We start from the raw sequence: 20,897 nt of genomic DNA, 5'->3' as shown, positions 1-20,897 counted from the left end.
ACGCTACTAGAGTCAATGATATGGGAGGTGTAGTTAGACGATTGTGTTCCCCTCGTATTGATTCTCCACATATTTAGGGGAGGTCTACTTCTAAGCAATGACAAAGTAAACTCCCTCATATATATGGTGGAGACGTAGAAAAATATGAAGGAAGCATAGTCCTCTAAGCCTCCAATTGAGAATCTTAGCTCATAATAGGTTGATCAAACACACCTTCGCAGAGAAGGGACATAACTGCTGAAATGTCCAAAGCTTTAATCCATGGCTTTGGCAATCAAGATTGGATAAGTCATATTGGAATCCATATCGACGGAATCGTACAGATCAATTATCTGTTTTCATCTTTTTCTGCAACTGTGTTTCAAAGAAAATTAGTACCAGGACAACCATAAGTGATGATGTGAAGATCCTACTCCATCACTCATGACCTTGATGGTTGAGAAACTTTGATATGTATATCCTAGTGGATCTCTCAATTATTCAGAGAACATCAACTGAAGTTGAATATTCTGATCCACGGGAACCAAAAGATCCACTTGAGAGTGTCCATCCACAGGCATCTGCATTGGTTTGCCACAGACGAGGAATTGTTTCTAGCATGGGATCTCTATAAATTTGCTTCAACTATAAATCGCTGAAGAACATGGAAACAGGAACATCCACCTTTCACTAGGAGTCTCTCCATACCCAAGATCATTATTTTGCTTCTTTGGGACTGAAACTGAGAGTTCCCACAATTAAATATACTCATATTATTGCTACAATGAACCAACTGTTATAGAACACAGGAGACTACAAAGAGCAGAGCAGAATAATTACTCAGATGTTCTTCTGACAAGATACGTTTGCTTAAGCAGAGCTCCTCCGACTGATAATGCAGTGGTTTCACTTATGATGTACAAGCTGTCGTGCTCTTACCTCTTGAAGGTGCACTATCCTTAAGAGTGAACACTTTGGTCTTCCAAATTGGGATCAAACTTTAATGAGATCCATGAATGAGAAAGCATGTTAAAGCAGCTCCATAATTCTTTTACACGTCTAAACTTACAGGGAGCAATCCAAGGATTTTCATGAAACATTTTTAGTATTTCTTAGGCTGATTTTACAAATCAACTGAGCTTGGACACAATTTTCAGTTCAACAAACTCTAAATTGAATATAGGCAAGTAAAAAAGAAAATAAAATTTTCTTGCATTCTCCTGTAAGTAAGATCTAGATTTGACACCCTGTTTGGAGCCAGGCAGGTCCTCAGAAATTTGGGATAAGAACAAGGACCATATAGTATATTCTATTCCCTAGTTCATGTTTATTTTCAAATCATATTGCCAGTAATCAATTCCAACAAAGGCAACGGCGCAACACAACACCAAAGCAATGTAATGGTCCCAAAAGAAATATATCCGATTTTAAGAAATCCATGAGCTAAGAGTGCATGCAGAATCAGAATCAAAAGACTTTTCTCATACCTTGCACTCTTGCAGTAGCATACCTACTCCTGAGGTCCGTTCCAAACCAAAAAAATGGCAGAGAAATGTGGAATTGGGAGGTTTTGAGTTTCATTTGTTGGCGACATTCCAGGAGAAAATGGAAGTTCCCGTAACTTGCACTTGCAGGAGAACTAGGGCCATTTCCATACTTAACAAGGGCTTTTTGGTAATAGAGAAATCCCTTCTCTCTCTTGTTTCTTCCCCCCTTTCAGTTCTTTTATAGAGGCTCTGTTTGATTATATATCTCATAGGGTCGGTCCATTTGGTAGAATATGAACTGGGTACCTTCGACAGGTTCAGAAATCAAAACAAAATCAAAAGTTAACTCCATCTAGCTCTCTCTACCCAGCCATGACCTCTCTGCAATTGTTCACCACTTGCCCTGATCCATCTTTTCACAGATTCTGTCCTTCAATCTTCACCTCTGGTAAACTGTTTAATGGGAAAGCCCCAAAACCCAGCTTCAGGAATGGAACTCGTTACGGTGGCAACGTTATACGATCGGTCCTCCAATGGAACAGGAAACCTCAATTAACCGGTGAGACTCCTCGTGTTGTGGTTATCACCTCCGGCAAAGGTGGTGTTGGCAAGACCACTACTACCGCCAATGTCGGTCTCTCCCTTGCTCGTCTGGGCTTCTCTGTGGTCGCCATTGATGCCGACGTTGGTCTCCGCAATCTCGATCTCCTCCTCGGCCTGGAAAACCGAGTCAATTACACTGCCATTGAGGTTCTCAATGGTGATTGCCGCCTTGACCAGGCTTTAGTCCGCGACAAGCGTTGGTCAAACTTTGAACTTCTCTGTATCTCGAAGCCTCGATCTAAGATTCCACTGGGTTTCGGCGGAAAAACACTCATCTGGGTTGTTGATGCCTTAAAACGCCGGCTGGAAGGTTCCCCAGATTTCATTCTTATCGATTGTCCCGCCGGCATTGATGCTGGGTTCATCACTGCAATAACTCCGGCCAATGAAGCTATCCTTGTCACCACTCCTGACATTTCCAGCTTGAGAGATGCTGACCGAGTTACAGGTTTGCTCGAATGTGATGGAATCAAGAACATAAAGATGATTGTCAACCGTGTTCGGACGGATTTGATTAGAGGAGAGGACATGATGTCAATTCTGGATGTTCAGGAAATGTTGGGGTTGCCTCTGTTAGGAGCGATTCCAGATGATGCAGAGGTAATTCGGAGTTCAAATAGGGGTTACCCACTTGTGTTGAATACGCAGCCAACATTGGCTGGACTAGCATTTGAGCAAGCAGCATGGAGGCTTGTTGAGCAGGAAAGCATGACGGCTGTAATGGTGGAAGAGGAACCCAAAAGGCGTGGATTTTTCTCATTGTTTGGAGGTTAGCAGATAGCAACTGAACTAAACAACAACTGGAGCTCTCAGATTACTGAATTTTTGGCATTCCAGTGATTTCAAACGCCTGAATTTTGGCACCAGCTAACTTTTTCGGAAAGAGTTTTAAATGAAGGGCTGTAATTGAGAAATTACATAAACCGTGCCTTCCTTCATTTCAGTATCACAATTTTTTGCTTCAGTATCACAATTACAGCTAACTTGTTTGGAGTTTTTCCTTCTTTATATCTCATATATACATATCCTACCGTGAAGGTATTCTGGTGTGAAATTTTCTTTTGCGGCAACCACCATTCTAAGAATTAGGAATGCATTCTAGTTTTGAAGGAGGAATGTTCTTCGTATCTCCTCTACATAACCCTTGTTTATAGCCTCTGGTTTATTTCCTTCATCGTTAGATGACCAGCTAAAAACAATAAGTTGTCACTCTTCCCGCATATGCAAAAGTTAATAATCAAAATCTTGGCCTCTACCACCAGAGGAATGTAATATCAGGCATGAACACAAAAATCCTTGGTGGCCTAAAGCATTACAGTTTCTAGGTTGCATACATTTGATATTTTCTTACAGCAACAAAATCCTAATTGTTTTCTTTTTCCGGGATGAAGCCAACATTTTCAAGTTAAGAAATGGAGAGAAATGTATGTTACAAAATGAGTAATCCCCCACAATTCCTGCTGTTTGGCATTCAGTGTTGGTCAAACCCCATAAAAAACCAGATAAAGTGTCTGAGCAAAATACTCACCAAACCTGAAACAACGATTATATGTTGCATATTGTCCATTTCATCCACCATCTTCCTAGGCCATACCTGCATCAGAGTCGATACTTAATCCTCTGCCACTTGATTTTGCCAGATAATCCACTGCTGGGTTTGTCTCACAAAAGCAGCAATTGATCTTTCAATTGAATCAAGAATGCAGACAGGTCGCCACATTGTTGCCAGACAAAACATGGCAGTTTCTTTTTGTTCACCAAGATGACTACCAGCACTGAGTCTATCCATAGATTTTTCAATCAAAGGTCTCCAACTTTCATCCGGACAGAAAAAGGATCTATTATGCCAATTCATCTACAACTTAAAATGCAGTGTCACAGATTCTCTGCTGCTTGAACTCCCATGATCCAAATGGGCCTTAGAGGCATAATGAGTTAGATGCGTACCCTGAGTCATTGTTGGTGCCCAAAGCTCTAATCAGCCAAGCCGTCAAATCTCAACATCATTCTGGCACCTTGGTTCAGGCAACAGCTGGGCATGCAGCCCTGGTACTCAGACGATAGATACCTGGTCGCTTTAATGTTTATGGGGCTTTCCCTGCTTAAATCTTGCATTGGCAATGCTTTCTCCTGTCTTTGTGTTCACAAAAATACAAAAGTATTGAAAGCAACTTCAAAAACCTCACTGACAACCATGGAACCTGCTACCTCCATATCATCCTCTTCCCTCACACCAGAAATCCCACAGCTGGGTTTCCTTCTGCAGCTAGAATCTAGAATTTGGCTGGGACATATCCACCGATTTCTATTGCAATTCCTGAAGTAGCCTTGGGCCTATGGTTGTAATATCACCTGATCACACAAGCATCACAAAAAATGTCATCAGTTCCCTCTTTTTTTATGGTAGATAGATATCAGCATCTGAATACAATCATAGGGAAGCTGGAAAACCTGCACCGAGAGTTAACACAATGACTTCTCGATTTGGATGGTTGAATAACTCATGCACCAGCTTTTCTACCACATCCTCCTAAAAAGTGCATAGACCATAATACTATTAAATGCTTACCATAAGAAAGCAGTTCAAGGTTAAACAAATTGTATGAGCATACAAATAGGTAGCTTCCAACTGAGTTTCTCCACATGAGTGAAAAGCCGTTACTTTTCTAGTTGAGTAACTTCATAAATTCAACTAGGGGTCTCTACTTGTCTCCTGGAAAATTATCCATGGTAAATTTCACTTCACAAATGTGAAATTTAATATATTAAAAGATTTCAAGATGTTTATTTTCATAATAAAACAAACAATGGGACATTTTTCAATCAATAAGTAAAATGTTACATGTAGAATTTTTTGAAGCGGGAAATTTTGGGGTCAAATTTTACACCAAGCAAACAGAGCCTAATCAATGACTCCTTTGAGCAAATTTTAATTTTGATTTTTTATATTACTATTCATGGAAGATTTCAGTTCATAGACCATCATGATATCACCTGCTAGCATAAGAAAGCAAATACAAGGTTAAACAAGTTGCATGAACAAACAAATAAGAGGTTTGGAAGTCCAAATTTTTCCATGCGTGTAAAAGAACACTTGTTACTTTTCTAGTTGGAGTAATTCTTACATTCAACTAGGGATCTCAGTAGTTGCTCAGGGATAAACTAATGACTCTTTTGAGAAAAATTTACTTTTGATTTCTTTTATTACTAGTATTGGAACATTTAGGAGTACTGCCATACCAGAGAAGGAATGTACTCGGCCCATGGTTTGATAATAGAAGTAGCTAGGTCTCTTCCAGTAACATTCCAAGTGTTTTTTTCTCTGGCAGCATATACCTGAGTCATAAAACAAATTAATCAGTGATGGGCCAAAATCTGTAACTGCTGTAAAAGAAGATGAAAGTCCTATGAGTTCTGCCTCTGTAATCAAAACTCTATCTGCATCAATGAAGGCAGATGCAAAATCCTTCATGAATGCTGCTAGACGGCTGCAAAAGTGACCAAAATCATAATCTAGTTAGATCATAAATGCAGCAGGCCTACACAATAACTTTGCATATATTTTCTCAGTATAATCCAGGTCAACCTGAAAGTATGTGGCTGAAATATCACCCATAAAGCCATAGACGGGAACATTTGACGGGCCACTCGAATAACTGCATAAACTTCAGTAGGGTGGTGTGCATAGTCATCATAGATTCGACAACCATTTATCTTACCAATCATTTGGAATCGTCTTGAAACACCCATGAAGCTGTTCAAGTGCAACCCCAGAGAGTTTAGTGCATCTTCAGTCAGCTTCTGATCACTGACCAGTGCTTTTATTGTAGCTATAACCTGCACTTGGAATGATAAATATAGATATGAAAACTGAACTTCAAAATGGGATCACAAGAAATTTGACAAAAGAACCCTGATCCAGTAGAATGAGTTCTTGAGGGGACTATACATATCAGTATATCACCAGCAATAATGAGAATGAATCCAGTGAAACATGACATGGTGAACAGAATGCTGGAAAAATATGCAGAACAAAAGATAAATGAAGGCTCCATATAATTGAAGCAAAGGGAAATGGACCTGATTCAAAAAGAAAAGGGTATCTTCTGTAATCATGACTAAATTTAAATCTAGCCAAATTGGTAATTAAACTTTCACTTAGATTTATTACCCCATCATATTTTCCAATTCAATTCAATGGAATTAGGTCAACAAATGAAGCAAAAATCAATGGCTAAATTTAAGTTTAATTACCTACATTAACATTGTTGGTGGTGATTATAAAAGTTTATATTTTTATTTCCCTCGAGTTTCAATTCCCTTATTCTCAGTTCACTTCCAATCAGCCAGAGCCTCAGTGATCATGCACCAAGAATTCTGTCCAACAAGATGCGAAATATATAAAGCAGGGGAACCAAACCAAGACACGAGTACATATGTTTCCCTATCTTAGGATAAGGACGGCATCCATCACATACATGCAATTTGCCCATCAATTTTTCAGCTATATCACAGTCATGAAATGAGAGCCGGAAACAATAATTGGAAGGACCCGTAAATGACACAAAATCAATTAAGAAAAACATGATTCCGAGTATGTTTCCATGAAGTAAAATACATTCCTGGAAAACCTGAAAACTCTTTTCAAAAGGATACAAGTCATCAAACTCAAGGAAATCGTTTACTCACAGCTAATGAATTGAGTACGTTATGAGCTCCAGGTAGTTGTAGGCTGATGTCTCCTACTGGACACCCCTTATGACACTACAAGAAATCAATTACAGTTTATATGAGAAAATTCTGGATGAATGCTAACTAATAAAAAGTTACATTCGTCCCCATAAAAAAGCTAAAAAACAATTGTAGCAAAACTCAAATGCGATATACGAACAAAGCCAACAATGACCATCGTTATCTTTCATATCATTTCCGTGTCCAAACCCATCAATGCTCTGCAGTTCTAGTAGTGCTAAGGTGGTAAACCAAGTAAGAAAGTAGTGGTGAAGCGATCATGGTAGCACAGAAGCATAAGACGACGACTACATGTAAATTAAAATACTATTTGGGAACAAAAGCATTTTCCAATCTTAATGAAGACTTGCAAGAAGTATAATTTCTATAAGCCATCAAGAGAGCGACTAACACCCAAGTGTGACACCACTTGGGGAGAAGAATTTTCCTATATAATAAACACTTCTCATGTCTATCAAGAAGTATAATTTCTATAAGCTATAAGCTTTGATCCCACACCTCCCCATGTGAGGACCTGAACCAAACTTATGAGTCACAACTAACACCCAATGGCGACACCATATTGAAGGATCACTATAAAAGAATAAGGAAAGACAAGCTAAAGTTGAACCTTGAAAAGAAACAGCAACATACAAACACAATAAGGCACCAATTAACTGTTAAATTATAGTAATATAAATAAATTCTTGATTGAGAGAGAAAATTTTTGAAATTTCAAAAATTTATTTGTATAGATTGTCTATGCATCTCTAGAAAAACATAGATGTTTATGGCACTTACAAGTACATAATCACTACCCCCCTGTAAATTTGGACGAATTGAGGAGGCATGCCATTCATTAGAATCTGCAATTCCATATGTAGATAGTCTGTAGACATCAAGGTTTAGCTGTATGCTTTGCATCCACAGAGCCTGGTCTGATAAATATCCCAGCCTTGTGTTATGCAACAAGGAACGTGCACCTTCACTGTGTTGTCCCTTGCAAAATGAATTACAACATTAGAAGCTAAAGTTGTTAGATATAGGTCTCTCAACTTTTCAGACTGACATGATTTTAGAGCTCCAAGATTAAATGAATAAATGGTTCACATCATAACGACAGCCCAGCTTGTGGACCTTTTGAAATTTCATCATCCAGGAACCTTAACCTGAGACAAGTGGGTTACAAAAGTGAGAGTTTCTCAAATGATATAGCATCATATTAAACTATTTTTTTAATGGTTAAGGCTTTGAATCTAGCTGATTGGACAAAAGGATCCATGTAGCCAACCCCAGTTAGTTGGCATAAGGCTGAGCTAAGTTGTATTTAAAACTGTCCTATTCAGTGAGGTTTACACTTAAAATAGATGCAGGTTACATGTTTCCTCTGAACATGATCAGTTCAAAACTGAAAAAGTTAATTTTGTACACCAAAACAGGCATATGTTTCTAACGAATGAGTAAACAACATCATACCTATCACCACATAAAATAAGATGTCCACCCAACCTGATCTTCTTCAAAAACCTCCTGAATGTATTTATTACTGCTTCCTATTGACAGGAAATGCAGTCATCCATATTATGGATTAAAAACATTGCAATGAAATCTTATTCTAGAACTGAAAGGGTGCAATGTTTATCAAACCTCATCCTGAAAAAAGTCAACATGTTCCCATTCCACATTTGTTATCACTGCAATGTAAGGCGATAATCCCAGAAAACATCCATCATATTCATCAGCCTATGGTGTGTACCATAGAGTGCACAAAACTTCCATCAGTACTAAAATTTGCAAAGTATATTAGCATGTAGCATTGACCAAAGAAGGATCAATTGGAAGATTTTAAACTAACCAGCATCTTACCATCAGTATTAAAAATTGAATCTACTGATGCTCAAAACACCTCAAGCATCAACAAAAATGAAAAGGTGGAATATGTCCCCCAAAAAAGTTAAATTCTTACAGTGTTATGAAAATAAGAATTAGAATTATCAGACATTTGTTGAGTAGGTAATGGTCAAATCTACTTGTATGAACTGTGTTCCTACGCTTTATGCTGGGGATTGAAGTCTACCTTCAATTTTATGACATGAAAAGATGTCATAGCCAGATAATGTTCAAATCAAAATAAATTGCAAAAAGCACTGATATAAAGCAAAAATCTTTCCTACACTTGCATATGCATAGAGGTCCCACACCAAAATTCAGTGTCCTACAGATTAAGGCCTACCATCATAAGGAAAATACACACCTCCAAAACAAAATTCTGCCCGGAGCCTGCAATCACATTTCCTCCTTGAAACTGAAGGGCAGAGGATGTTTAAAAGATCAGCACATCAGTTCCATGTTAGGAGACAACGAAACTCATAAGTAGTTATTCTATTACTCTATGCAAAACAAGAAGACAGGTTGTTGACAGAAATAATATAGTTCACTGATATAGTTCACTGACATAAAGGAACAATTCATAAAAGATCTCTTAGGTTGAAAATATGCTAATCATTTCAACAAGAGAAATAAATGCCTCCTGAATGAAGACTTCACATTTCTTTTACACACCACTTTGCAGACAGAGAAATACCTGAGGGACATGTGCCCCAACTATAGCAGTTAGATCATCTCCCATTGCACTCAAAACATACGCCAGCATGCTAGCAGTTGTACTCTTGCCTGCAATTATTAATCATCAGAAATACGCATTAGAGCAGAAAAACTTAAGTATGAAATTAGCGTGCACTGCTTCATGATCAACTGGAATTTTCTTACAACATTAAGAATATATGTAATATGTTTATTGCTGCTAAAGACAATATTCCTGCTTGCCAGGAATTACCATTATTACAAACTCAGGGGAATTAAAAAAAAGTTCGCCAAAAGGGGGGTTAAACCATTGCAGTCTATAAAGGTTCTTTGCATTGAAAATGCATAACAACGCTATCCATTTGATGTTATCATCATTCTTAAAACAAATTCTTAGTAGGTAGCCTTCTAGAATTTTCCTTGCTTTCTTTTAATTTGTGTAATACACAGAAGAGCATTTCAATAAACATTATTATTCCATATGTACACTGTAGGCTCTTCTGCAATAAAGTTAGTAATTATGCAAATGTTTTAAGGGCTTGTGAACTATTTATGGAATCAAGAACAACTAATGCACAACATGTTGATAATACATAAAACTGTAAATTCAGTAACTTATACTTTTATTCCCAATTCAATTAACAAAAAGAGCTAGGGGCAGTCATAAAACAACCTCTTTTAACAGTTCAGGCTATATTATCAAACAATAAAGGCCAGACTAGAAAGGGAGGAGGATTAGAGTCACTCCAAAAATACTGCAGAGTCTGTCACCTTTAGAAGCTAAGCAATCTGCAGCACAATTTCCTTCTCTAAAGGTAAGCTTAAACTCAATCGAACCAAAGGAGGCAGCAGATTTCAGGGTCTCTATTGTTTTGCTGTAGTAGCTTGATCAATTCAAGATTATCCCCTTCAACAATCAAATTTGATAAATCACGATCTCTAGCCCAGCTTAAAGCTTTTCTAAGTGCATATGCTTCTGCTTCAATTGGTGTTTTGTTGTGACAACCTTGGTAGAAACAAAGAAGCATTCTGCCATGGTTATCTCTGATAATACCTCCATACCCTGCTTGCATGGAGTTATTTTGATCCTTCCTTGCTGATCCATCAATGTTGATTTTTAGCCAGCCTTTTGGAGGGGCTGCCCATTTTGATTCTTCACCTAGTAGTCTTGAGTTAGCCAAAATTCTTGTTGAACTATTACCCATGGAGTGACAGACTTTCTTGCATGAATAACATTGTTGCAATTCAACCAAAACCATAAACAATTCATATGCATCAAGGAGCTTGATGTCAAATCTGAGTTCAAAGCTAGATGTTGGCTTAGGTCCTGTATCTAATATGACCCCTAACAGAACTGACTAGAGTGCAAGGATCCATGCAACCAACCCCATTTAGTAGGGATATGGTCAAGCATTGTTGTTGTTGTTTTGATACTTCCATCCCAAATGTAACACAGAAACAGATATGGTGTCTAGCATCACTCATTGAAAGCATGTAAGATATTAAAAGGAAGAAAATTTAACTTAAGCAGGATTGGGTTGTAATTACCATGTGTACCAGCAACAGCAATAAGATCATGCTGTTTCGTTACCTTTGCCAACCAAAAATCTCTCTTATATCTGAACAAAGCATAGAGATTCACTAGAGTTGCCAGTAACTTAAAAGAGAAGATTTAATATGAAGGCAAAGCTTACTGTAAACACAATCTGATCATCATGAAACTAACTGCTAAACATCCAACACAGATACTAACACGGGTACTCCAATAGATTTAGCATACAAAATCTCCACGTTGTCTGGTGGAATGGCGCTAGAGACAACAATGGCCTTCGGCAGACCTGATCCATTGTTCCTATGGAGGTTGGATTCCGAGTGTCCTATATACAAGCGGGCGCCAGCTTCTTCCAATCCATCCATGAAACTGCTCCATAAGATATCAGAGCCGCTGACCTCCATGCCCTGAAGGTAAATCCAAATCATTAAAAAAATTTTGCTTGGTGGAATAAAATGGGGTGGACTAAAAGGTGAAAAAACTACTATGGATACCTCTCGAAAGATCCCCCCCCCCCAAAGGAGCTTCTGAAGTGTTATACAAGCTAGCTACTCAGGCATTAGGGACTAAAGGTTCTACGGTATGGGATAAGTTGACTTCAGAAAAACAATCTACTTTGTAACATTATGATTTCTTGTATATATATATAAATATGAAAAAAGTGTATCGTTTCTAGTGAAATTTAAAAAACTCACTTTGTTGGTAAAATGAGCAAACAAACTTTATAAATTTAAGGAACTGTATGCTGATGTATAACTTAACTTTCCTCACCCCATACTCAAAAACTCAAAAAACAAAATCCCACCATTTTGGGATAAGATTTTGTGAAAAAACTCAAAGAACCCTATGGGCTCCCACATATTCTATGTTTTTTTCACTTTTCTTTCATTTCCCTTCAAGGAAGAACAATGTGCTCCCCTGACACGATTTTTAATCATGTAGGGTGAGCAGTGTAAAAATTAAAAATGATAAAAACTTTGAAATCCTAGTAAAACCCACATCGGGCCACCCCAATTATATGGTTGACGGAAGCACACTGACGGGGATTTTAATTTGCAGCAGCAGCTACTGCTGCTGGCTGTCAGGATTTTGCCACATGTAAAATTGGATCGGACAGTTGTGGGAGTACCTGCGGGGATATATATGTAATATTAAATTTTCAGCGATTTAATCAGAAAAGGGGTAAGCAATTCTACTTTTATTCTTATTGGGCTAACCATAGAGATTTCTTGCCTCTTGTTCATGATGTTTGGCAGCATCAGGTTAATGGCTCCTCTTTGTTTGCTCAAGCTTCACGCTTTAAAAGAGAGGTTTAAAAGCTGGAGTAGATCTACTTTTCATGATCTAGATGCTCATATTGCTGAGGCCAAAGATGCTTTAAATCTTACCCAATCAGAAATGCTTCAGTATGGCGACATTGATGCACTTCTTCAACAAGAGAAATCTGATTTACATCTTTTTAGATCCCTAATCAATGCTAGGGAAAGTGCTCTCAGGCAGCAGTCCAGAGTCAAATGGATGAAGGAAGGTGATGGTAATACAAACTTTTTCCACAAGTCAAAAAATTGGATCTCTGCAATTCATGATGCTCAAGGGAACTTGATCACCGATGAGGAAGGTATCAGGGCAGAAGCAGTTAATTATTTTAGTCATGCTTTCGGTGGGTCGGACCCTATCGTATGCCCAAATTTTAATATCTCAGCTACTAGATCCCTTAACTGGGAAGAGCGAAGATTACTTATCCAACCATTCTCGGTAGAAGAGATCAAGGGTGTTGTCTATGCCATTGATGATGACAGCTCTCCTAGTACAGATGGCTTTGGAGCTATTTTCTTTAAGAAGGCATGGAGTATTATTGGTTCGGACGTTTGCAAAGCTATACAGGATTTGTTCACCACCCTCCGTATGCCAGATGTTCTTAAGCTCTCTCGGTTGACGTTGATTCCCAAGGGACAAGTGAAAAATACCTTTGGGGATTTTTGACCGATTGCAGTTTCGAGTTGTCTATACAGATTTATTGCAAAACTTATTGCCAATCGGTCAAACGACTTTTCTTGAAGGTAAACAAATTACTGATAACATTCTACTTAGCTAAGAGCTCCTTCATGATTACCAGTTGAAACATGGCACCCCTAGATTTGCTACAATGGTAGACCTTCGCAAAGCTTATGACTTTGTATAATGGAGTTTCTTGTTCACCCTTTTGAACAAGCTCAATTTTCCATCTCAATTCATCCAATGGGTTATGGCATAAGTAACAAACCCAAGTTTTGTTATTTTCCTCAATGGAGCTCAATCTTCCAGATTCTACGCTAATAGGGGGCTAAGACAGGGATGTCCCATGTCACCAATGCTTTTTAATATTGTTTTGCAAGTTTTTACTAACTCTCTTTCTTTGGCGGCCAACGAAGGCTCTTTTGATTACCATCCATTCTACAAGGAGCCAAAGATTACCTCAATTTGTTTTGCAGATGCCTTATTCTTATATGGAGAAGCGCAAACAAAAAATGCAAAGACCCTAAAGCAATTATTTTCAGACTTTTCAGCTATCTCTGACCTCACAATAAATAGATCAAAGTCCAATATATTCTTTGGTAATTGTGATCCTCTGGTGACTATGGCCTTTGATGAGCATTTGGGTTTCACTCACGGCTCTTTCCCAGTGAAGTATTTGGGCATCCCCTTATCATGTAAAAGGCTTCAAGTGCAAGACTTCTCCCCTCTTCTTACTAAGGTGGATCAAAGATTAAATTCATGGAGGAATAAGACTCTTTCTTATGCAGGACGCTTGACCCTTATCAAATCTGTCTTGATGAGCACAGTGAGTTATTGGTTAAATGTCATACCTTTTCCTAAGTTGATCATTAATCATCTTGAGAGTTCTATGGCCAGATTTCCTTGGAAAGGCGGGAATAACATTGGTTTTTATAAGGTTTCTTGGAAGCTCATTTGTAGGCCTATGACAGAAGGCGGTTTGGGTTTGAGAAGCTTGACTGAATGGAACAAAGCAGCTCTATCACGACATATCTGGAGTCTTGTTTCAAATAGTTCTTCATGCTGGGTTTCTTTTGTTCATCACAGATGGCTTAAGCATGATTCCGTTTGGTCTCTTCTTCCTCCTAGTAGATGTTCCAACACCTTCAAGGCGATTCCCAGAGCCGTGAAATAGCCTCTAGACGCATCAAGCACTTACTAAAGGATGGTCGCAATGTCTGGCTTTGGTACGACCCTTGGCTTGAGGGTGGCCCTCTCAAAACTCCAACTACTTGCTGGCTTGAGGGTGGCCCTCTCAAAACTCCAACTACTTGCATTATGGAAGCAATTGGAAGAAAACATGATGATCGTGTGAACCGTTTATGTGCTAGTCAATGTTCTTGGACTCTTTACCACTATGATCCTGTTCTTATTGATCGTTGGGAAGATATCAAAAACACAAAGCTCCATCTTAATCTTCCTAGTCATGCAGCAGTTTGGTCGGCCACAAATTCAGGTTTTTTCTCTCTTCAATCTGCCTATAAAAATGTTTGCGCTCCATCACCACAAGTCCCCTAGGCTCCGCTGATATGGTCCTCATACATCCACCCTCGATTCAGCTTTATTGCTTGGCTCTGCGCCTTGGAACATTTATCAACCAAATCTCAGATTGCCTCGTGGAATCATACAATAAAACACAATTTGCGTCTTATGTAGCTTGGAGGTGGAAACACAAGACCACTTGTTCTTTAACTGCAGTTTCTCCAGACAAGTTTGGAGCACAGTCATGGGGCTGAATGGTTTTAAATTTTCTCCAAAACAATCTTGGAAGGATGAGCTTAAATGATTGGTCGACCACTTCCACGGCAACGAACTAAAAAATCAGGTTCAGAAATTCAGTTGATCTTTTGAGCAACTGTATTAGGGGCGATGGACAAGTTCTTAAATATTTGCATGTTCCTCTCAATTTCTCAGATATGCCTGTTTCTATCCCTAATAACTCCGCCAATGTTTGCGCCCAGCCCCGGGGTGAGCGCCCCCCAAACCCAACATTTTCAGGACGCCTTAGCTGCGCGCCCCCCGCCCCTGGCCCGGGCCGGCGCCCCCCCCCCGCGCCCCCCCCGCCCCCCCCTCGCGGCGCCGCGGGCCTTCTTTCTTTGGGGGCTGGGTGGGTTTATGGTGTGTGGTGTTTTCCCTTGTCTTTTTTTCTCCTCGGGGTTTTCTGCTGTGGGTGGTGGTTTCCGGTTATCGGTGTTTTTGACTTTTCGGTTTTCTGTTTTGGGGGCCGGGGGTTCTTTTTTTTCTCGCTTTGATCTTCTTTTTCTTCTTTGCATTTTCTTTCGTGCGCGCCGTTTCTTCCCTGGCGTGTTGTTGTGCGTTGCGGTGTCCGGGCTTCCCCCTGCTTGTGGTCTTGTTGTGCTTAGTCCCTCCTGGTCCGGTCTATCCTGTGTGTTTGAGTCTCCCTTCGTTATGGTAGTCCGGTTTGGGGATCCTGCTGTGATGTGGCTTGTGTTTGGGTGGCTGTGTTCGGTGAATCATCCATTCTTATGGACTGGTGTGGTGTGGGTTCGCTGCTTTTGCTAGCTTTGACTGGCGCTTGGATGTTGAGGATCTTCGGTTGGTTGGTGTGGCTGTTCGGGCGGGTTGAGAGTTATCTGTTGGGCACGGGGGGTCTTTTATGATAGCTGATGAGGTAGGAGAGTGATCTTGACCATGTTAGATGTTTTGAGATGGTTATTAGTTTGTGAGGAGATATTGGTGGACATATTTCTCAGTTTACTATGAGCATTCTTCGCACTTATGTTTCGGCATTACACTTTTCACCAGGCACCATGTCCGACTTATATCGTAGTTTGATGTCCGTGGCTTTGGAGGATGCTCGACACAGGTCCGTGAAACCCTTGGTATGGGGCTTGCCCTGGCTAGTTTGGTTGACTGTTGTTTATAAGTTATGGCACGGTGCCTGATTGGGGGTGTTGTGGTTCCATTTCATGGAGATATTCAGTTGTAATACTTGGGGCATTTTGATGAGCCATCGATGAGTATGGGGAGATATTGACCCGTTTGGACACTTAACTCGTTTGGAGCCTTTGGGTTTTGCCGGATCTACCGGAGGCTTTTACTTATTGAGACTTATGGGGTATGAGTGTAGGGATCTTCATTGGTATTTATTGACCTGCTGTGGTCCCTGGCGTTATTTGGCGTACTGGGTGTTGCGTATATATGATATAGTTGGATTGTTGTGGTTCGGTGACTAGTGTTGGTGGGGGACGTATGTTCCCGATTCGTTGGCTCTCGGGTCCTTTAGCCCTATCTTTTTGCCGGTTGGATGTTCCTAGACTTCAGTGGGTCCCCCGGTGTGTGCGTTTGCGGTGTTTGTTTGATTGATGAGACCCGTGGGGTTTCCTTAGTCTGGAGAGTAGCTTTGGATCGGCTTTACTTAGTAGATCAAGCTATTTAATTTGTACTTTAGTCATATCGCGTGTGGGTGGTGTCTTGCGATAGAGATTCCTCGGTTTGTTTTGGTCCTGGTTCAATCATAGTAGAGGTGTTTGAGATGAGGTTTCCCAAGAATTAATTGGGTGGTGGTGGAGAGGTGCTCCGGGTCTTTGGATCGCGTTTCCTTAAGCTTGGAATTTTATAGGCCTTGTTCGACCAGCTTGTGTCGTGCGGTGTTGGGCTTTTCTTGTAACTCGTGTGGTGAGGATGCTGATGGATGGTGGCCTTGATGAATGTGCGATCTTTGGTTGCTCGGGGTTGCTTCCATGTGATAGCTTGAGAGTCGTTTGGGTGGCCCCCGTCAACGGTCCTATATGCTCTTGTCGGGTCATATATCCATATTGGGAACTAGAGAGCTGGGGTGCCTGATCCTTGGGTGGTGGGGATTGTATAGCTTAGGCCTTGTTCTGCTGGCCTCGACAGAACGATTGGAGGGCAAGAATCTTGTGCCGACCCCATTTAGTTGGGACAAGGCTTATTGTTATTGTTGTTGTTGTTGCCTATTTCTATCCCTGATAACCCTCAGAATCAGTCCTTTGAGAAGTGGAGGATTATTGTTAACTATTGTCTTCCCATTCTAAAGTCAATTAAGTGGGAACAGTCGGACGTTGGTTGGTTATGTGTCGATTACGATGGTTCCCCATACGAGGCTTAGGTGGCTATGGCTTTTTGGGTGGAATTATAAAGGCGAAGTCCTCTTTGCAGTGGTGGGTGCAATGGAAGGGAATCAAATTTTTATGATGGAACTCATGGCCATTTCAAAAGGCCTTGAGATGGCGAGGCACCATGGGATCAAAGAGTAAGTCTCCACTCCAACTCTAAAGAAGCTGTCCAAATGATCTTGGATGCTCACAAATGTCCCTAGTATTCTAGAAACCTTGTGGCATAGATAAATTACAAAAAAAAAAAAAAAAAAAAAAAACCTAACTAACTTTGCAGAGTGTATTTTTTCATATCAGGAGAGTAACCATGCGGCAGACTTCTTGGCTGGTTTATTAATCACAATGAAATGCACTTTGATTCGGGAGGCCTTCCTTCTCCCTTGATGGACATTGTATAAGCTTCTACTTTCCAAAAAAAATATTAAATTTTAATTTTACATTCAAAGGTTTAAAAGTTTTTAAATTTACAAAGTGAAGTCCCTGAGAAAAAACTTTTAAACCTTTAAATTTATCCGTTCATATTAGAGAGTTCACTTTGTAAATTTGAAAACTTTTAAACCTAAAATTAAAATTTGATATTTATATATAAATCACACAGTTTTCTCACAACCGATTTAATTTTACATATGTGGCGAAATCTTGGCCGCCAGCCTACAGCTACTGCTGCAAATTAAAATCCCACTCACGAGAGGAGGTGATTGGGTTCTTTGACCTCTGTCCTTGGCCCCACCCCCAATACACACACCCCCAAAAAAAAAACCCCATCCGTACGATAGTGACGTCATTTGAAACCATTGTCTGAACAATGATAAATCGAAATACGATGAAAAGGATTAGGGTTCCGATGGACATACTTGTTTGAGCGCAAGCATGGCGAGAGCGGACAAACCACAGCCTCCGATGCCTACGAAGTGAATCCGACTTTTGTCGTTCTGATTATCGGAGTTGCAAAGAGGTTGAATCGCTTTAGGTCTATGATTAGCAGAGACTATGACTCTCTTCTCTCCGTGTGTCGAAGCGTATGCATTGAAATGCTCGGTTCCGCCACTGCAACAGACCTCTATCTGCGAATAGCGGCTTAGAAAACTTGAAGGAAATTTACAATTAGATTTCACGAGACCATTCACGGTTAGAATCGACGCAGAGAGCGCGGGAAAATCCATTGCCGCAGTTTCCTCTTGCGACCGGAGCGAGCAACCCGGGTTACATGCACTGTTTGGAAAGCTGGAACTTGGAACCGAATATAATCGAACAACCGACCGTACCCGGTACCTCTAAGTTGGGCTCCAGCACCTTTTAGTTTCTTGGATATTCATAATGGGCCAAGCCTAGAATTTATTTATTTTTTGGTAGAAGCCTAAGCCCAGAATGATGGGCCATGAACTACAAGATGGGTTTGGTCCTACTACAACCTAATAAGTCCAAAATCCATGATCTTAAATTCAATTCCACCCCCCCCCCCAAAAAAAAACTTTTAAGGATGCTTTATATTTAACTTACTAAGACTAGGGGATCGGGACTATTACAAATACCATCAAGGAGGACCGAACCTGACCTCCCTGGGATGCATTGGTTAGTGCCAACTTAGCTGACCTTTGATGGTTTAAAGGTTGCTTTATATTAACTTATTGGGAGTCGGAGAAGAAGGGGTGGGGACTTTACAGATACCATGAGCCTAGAACCTGACTTCCCCACTTGTGGCGTTAGTCACTACCAATTGAGTTGGTCTTTGATGATAAATTCTTCCTACAAATGTTGGGACACAAGTCCAATCTAGCGTTCGCTACGGGATCGCGCCATGAAGAGTATCTCCTTCAAAAGCTCTGGACTATCAATGAGGACGTATGGAGGGATATTGAGCCCCTCAAAATAAAAGTTGGGCTCCTTTATCCCAAAAAATTATAAATAAAAGTTGGGCCCCCATGGTTGCAGCTTAAGCCCATTCCGTAGATTGATGCAGCCACAAGAGTTCTTTCTATTTTGGACTACGTTTCGTCAGTGCTATTTTTATGTTGGACCACCATATGTGCTTTATATCTTACATGCATTTTTATTTTTGTACTTTTTGGTAAATTCAAGTTTTACTTTTCAATCTTGTAAATTTTTTTATGCTTTTATCTACTATCAAAGGTTTGACCTTTTGCATTAAATTGGATTTGGTACACATTGACTTAGTTGGCGAAAATACTAACACCTTAATATGAGCTTATTTAAGTTAAGGGTTAAAATCTTCAAAGAGCTAAGGGTGAAGCCTCGTCACATATTTAAGTTATATACATAAAGGCTTGGATTTCAATCCTTGCTTTTCTTTCTATATATTACATAATTTAGATGTGTCATTGTGTTCACATATGTTCAGATTCATCTGCATCAAAATAGACACCTTATCGACACACACAAATGATAGTATCACTAGAATATATCACCAAAGATAATACCAAAAATATAAACCATTAAACCTACTTCCCTTATCCCAAGTGTTCCTTTTTAAATATTCTTCCATCCTCAGCTAGCACTCGAATCAAAAAAATATAAAAAATACATAAAATGAATGTAACATCCCTTATATTAATATAAGTCTCTTTAAAAAATAAAAAAAAAAAGAAAAAAAAGACAGTAATTCTTATTCTAAAGAAACATTAATATTATGAAGCATTATCTCTAAAGCCCTTTGGGAGCTGGTGTTGAATAAAAGACAGCAAAGGTTAGCCTGGGTCCGTTTGTTCTCATTTGTAGGTCAGATCTAACTGTTGAGATCCTGTCTCCATAGCTATAAAATTGAATGTAACATTCCTTATATTTAATATATATCTTCTTTTTTTTAAAAAAATAATAATTCTTATTCTAAAGAAGCATCAATGTCATCAGGCATTATTTTCGGGAAAGTAACATCATACATTTAAACTATACTTTTTCTATTTTATTTCGGATCAATTAAACTATACTTATGTGCATGTATATCCTCTATCAAAAGAGATTTATAAAAATGGAAAAGTAGAAAAGCTTTTCCCCCACATAATCCGATTCACACTTATAAAGTCAAACGTAAATAAATGGCTAACACTAATTACATAAATTGACTTATAATGACTTTGAATTTTGATAGAGACTAGGAGTTACAAATCAATGTTGACCGGGTCGGATTTGGGCAGATGCGTGTAGAAAATTTGTCAAAGATTAAGACCAACTCCGAACTTATCCTTATAGGGGACATGAATTATTATTTTTTTCTTTTCCTCTATTTGGTGGTTTGGGCTGTTGTCAAGGTGTAAGTGGAGCTTACACGAGTGTACATGGGGATCAGGGGCCGGAGCCAGGATGAAATATTGGGGGGGGTCGAAGAACGAAAGCCAGATAACCTTCCCGTTAGGGAAGTACTAATACTTTTTTGTCACACATATTATGTGGACCCTTATAAGATTCATTTGAGGTCCCACCTCTAAAGTATTTTATTATATTAAAGAATAGACCCACATATATTTTGTGGGGCCCACACATATTTGAAAAAAAAATAAATTATTGATAATGATATTTTTTCCCGACAAAATATAGGTAAAATTAAAGCAACAATATAGAAAAAATATATACTCATGACTTCAACCCTAAAAAGTTAGATACAAGCCAATATTTTCTTTGGTAGGAGATGTAAACCAAATTTTTTTTAGGTAAGAGATGCAAACCATTGGCAATTAGTTACCTACTAACTATAGATATTTTGTTCACAATTCAAAATCAAATAATAAAAATTGCAGAAGAAATAAAGAAACATAAAATATAAAATCAAATAAAAATAATAAAAAAAAAAAAGAAAAAAAGAAACGATAAATA

General features: G+C 39.2%; 1 protein-coding gene and 1 pseudogene across 2 annotated transcripts; one reads left to right on the top strand and one right to left on the bottom strand.

The window, feature by feature from the left end:
* Positions 1-1,489: 1,489 nt before the first annotated feature.
* LOC149029919 (septum site-determining protein minD homolog, chloroplastic pseudogene) lies at positions 1,490-3,124 on the top strand (annotated as a pseudogene).
* A 52-nt stretch (positions 3,125-3,176) lies between these two features.
* On the bottom strand, positions 3,177-18,307 carry LOC149029918 (uncharacterized). Of its 2 annotated transcripts, XM_089142238.1 has the most exons (14): positions 17,924-18,307; positions 11,137-11,342; positions 10,932-11,002; positions 9,385-9,473; positions 9,055-9,105; positions 8,448-8,543; positions 8,277-8,353; positions 7,602-7,788; positions 6,759-6,833; positions 5,656-5,906; positions 5,488-5,557; positions 5,310-5,405; positions 4,521-4,599; positions 3,177-4,421 (listed from the first exon to the last, which is right to left on the bottom strand). In XM_089142238.1, the coding sequence occupies exons 1-14, from the start codon at positions 18,230-18,232 to the stop codon at positions 4,375-4,377; spliced, it is 1,704 nt and encodes a 567-aa protein (XP_088998364.1). In that variant the 5' UTR covers positions 18,233-18,307; the 3' UTR covers positions 3,177-4,374. The 2 variants fall into 2 exon arrangements, with proteins under 2 accessions (XP_088998364.1, XP_088998366.1); XM_089142240.1 differs by lacking the exon at positions 17,924-18,307 and having other exon boundaries at positions 11,078-11,225.
* Positions 18,308-20,897: the final 2,590 nt, after the last annotated feature.

The sequence above is a fragment of the Hakea prostrata genome, chromosome 1, assembly GCF_041222555.1.
Source record: "Hakea prostrata isolate BN-2017 chromosome 1, UWA_Hpros_2, whole genome shotgun sequence".
NCBI lineage: Eukaryota > Viridiplantae > Streptophyta > Magnoliopsida > Proteales > Proteaceae > Hakea > Hakea prostrata.
Note: the sequence above shows the minus strand (reverse complement) of the source record. Positions and strands in the feature narration are given on the sequence as shown.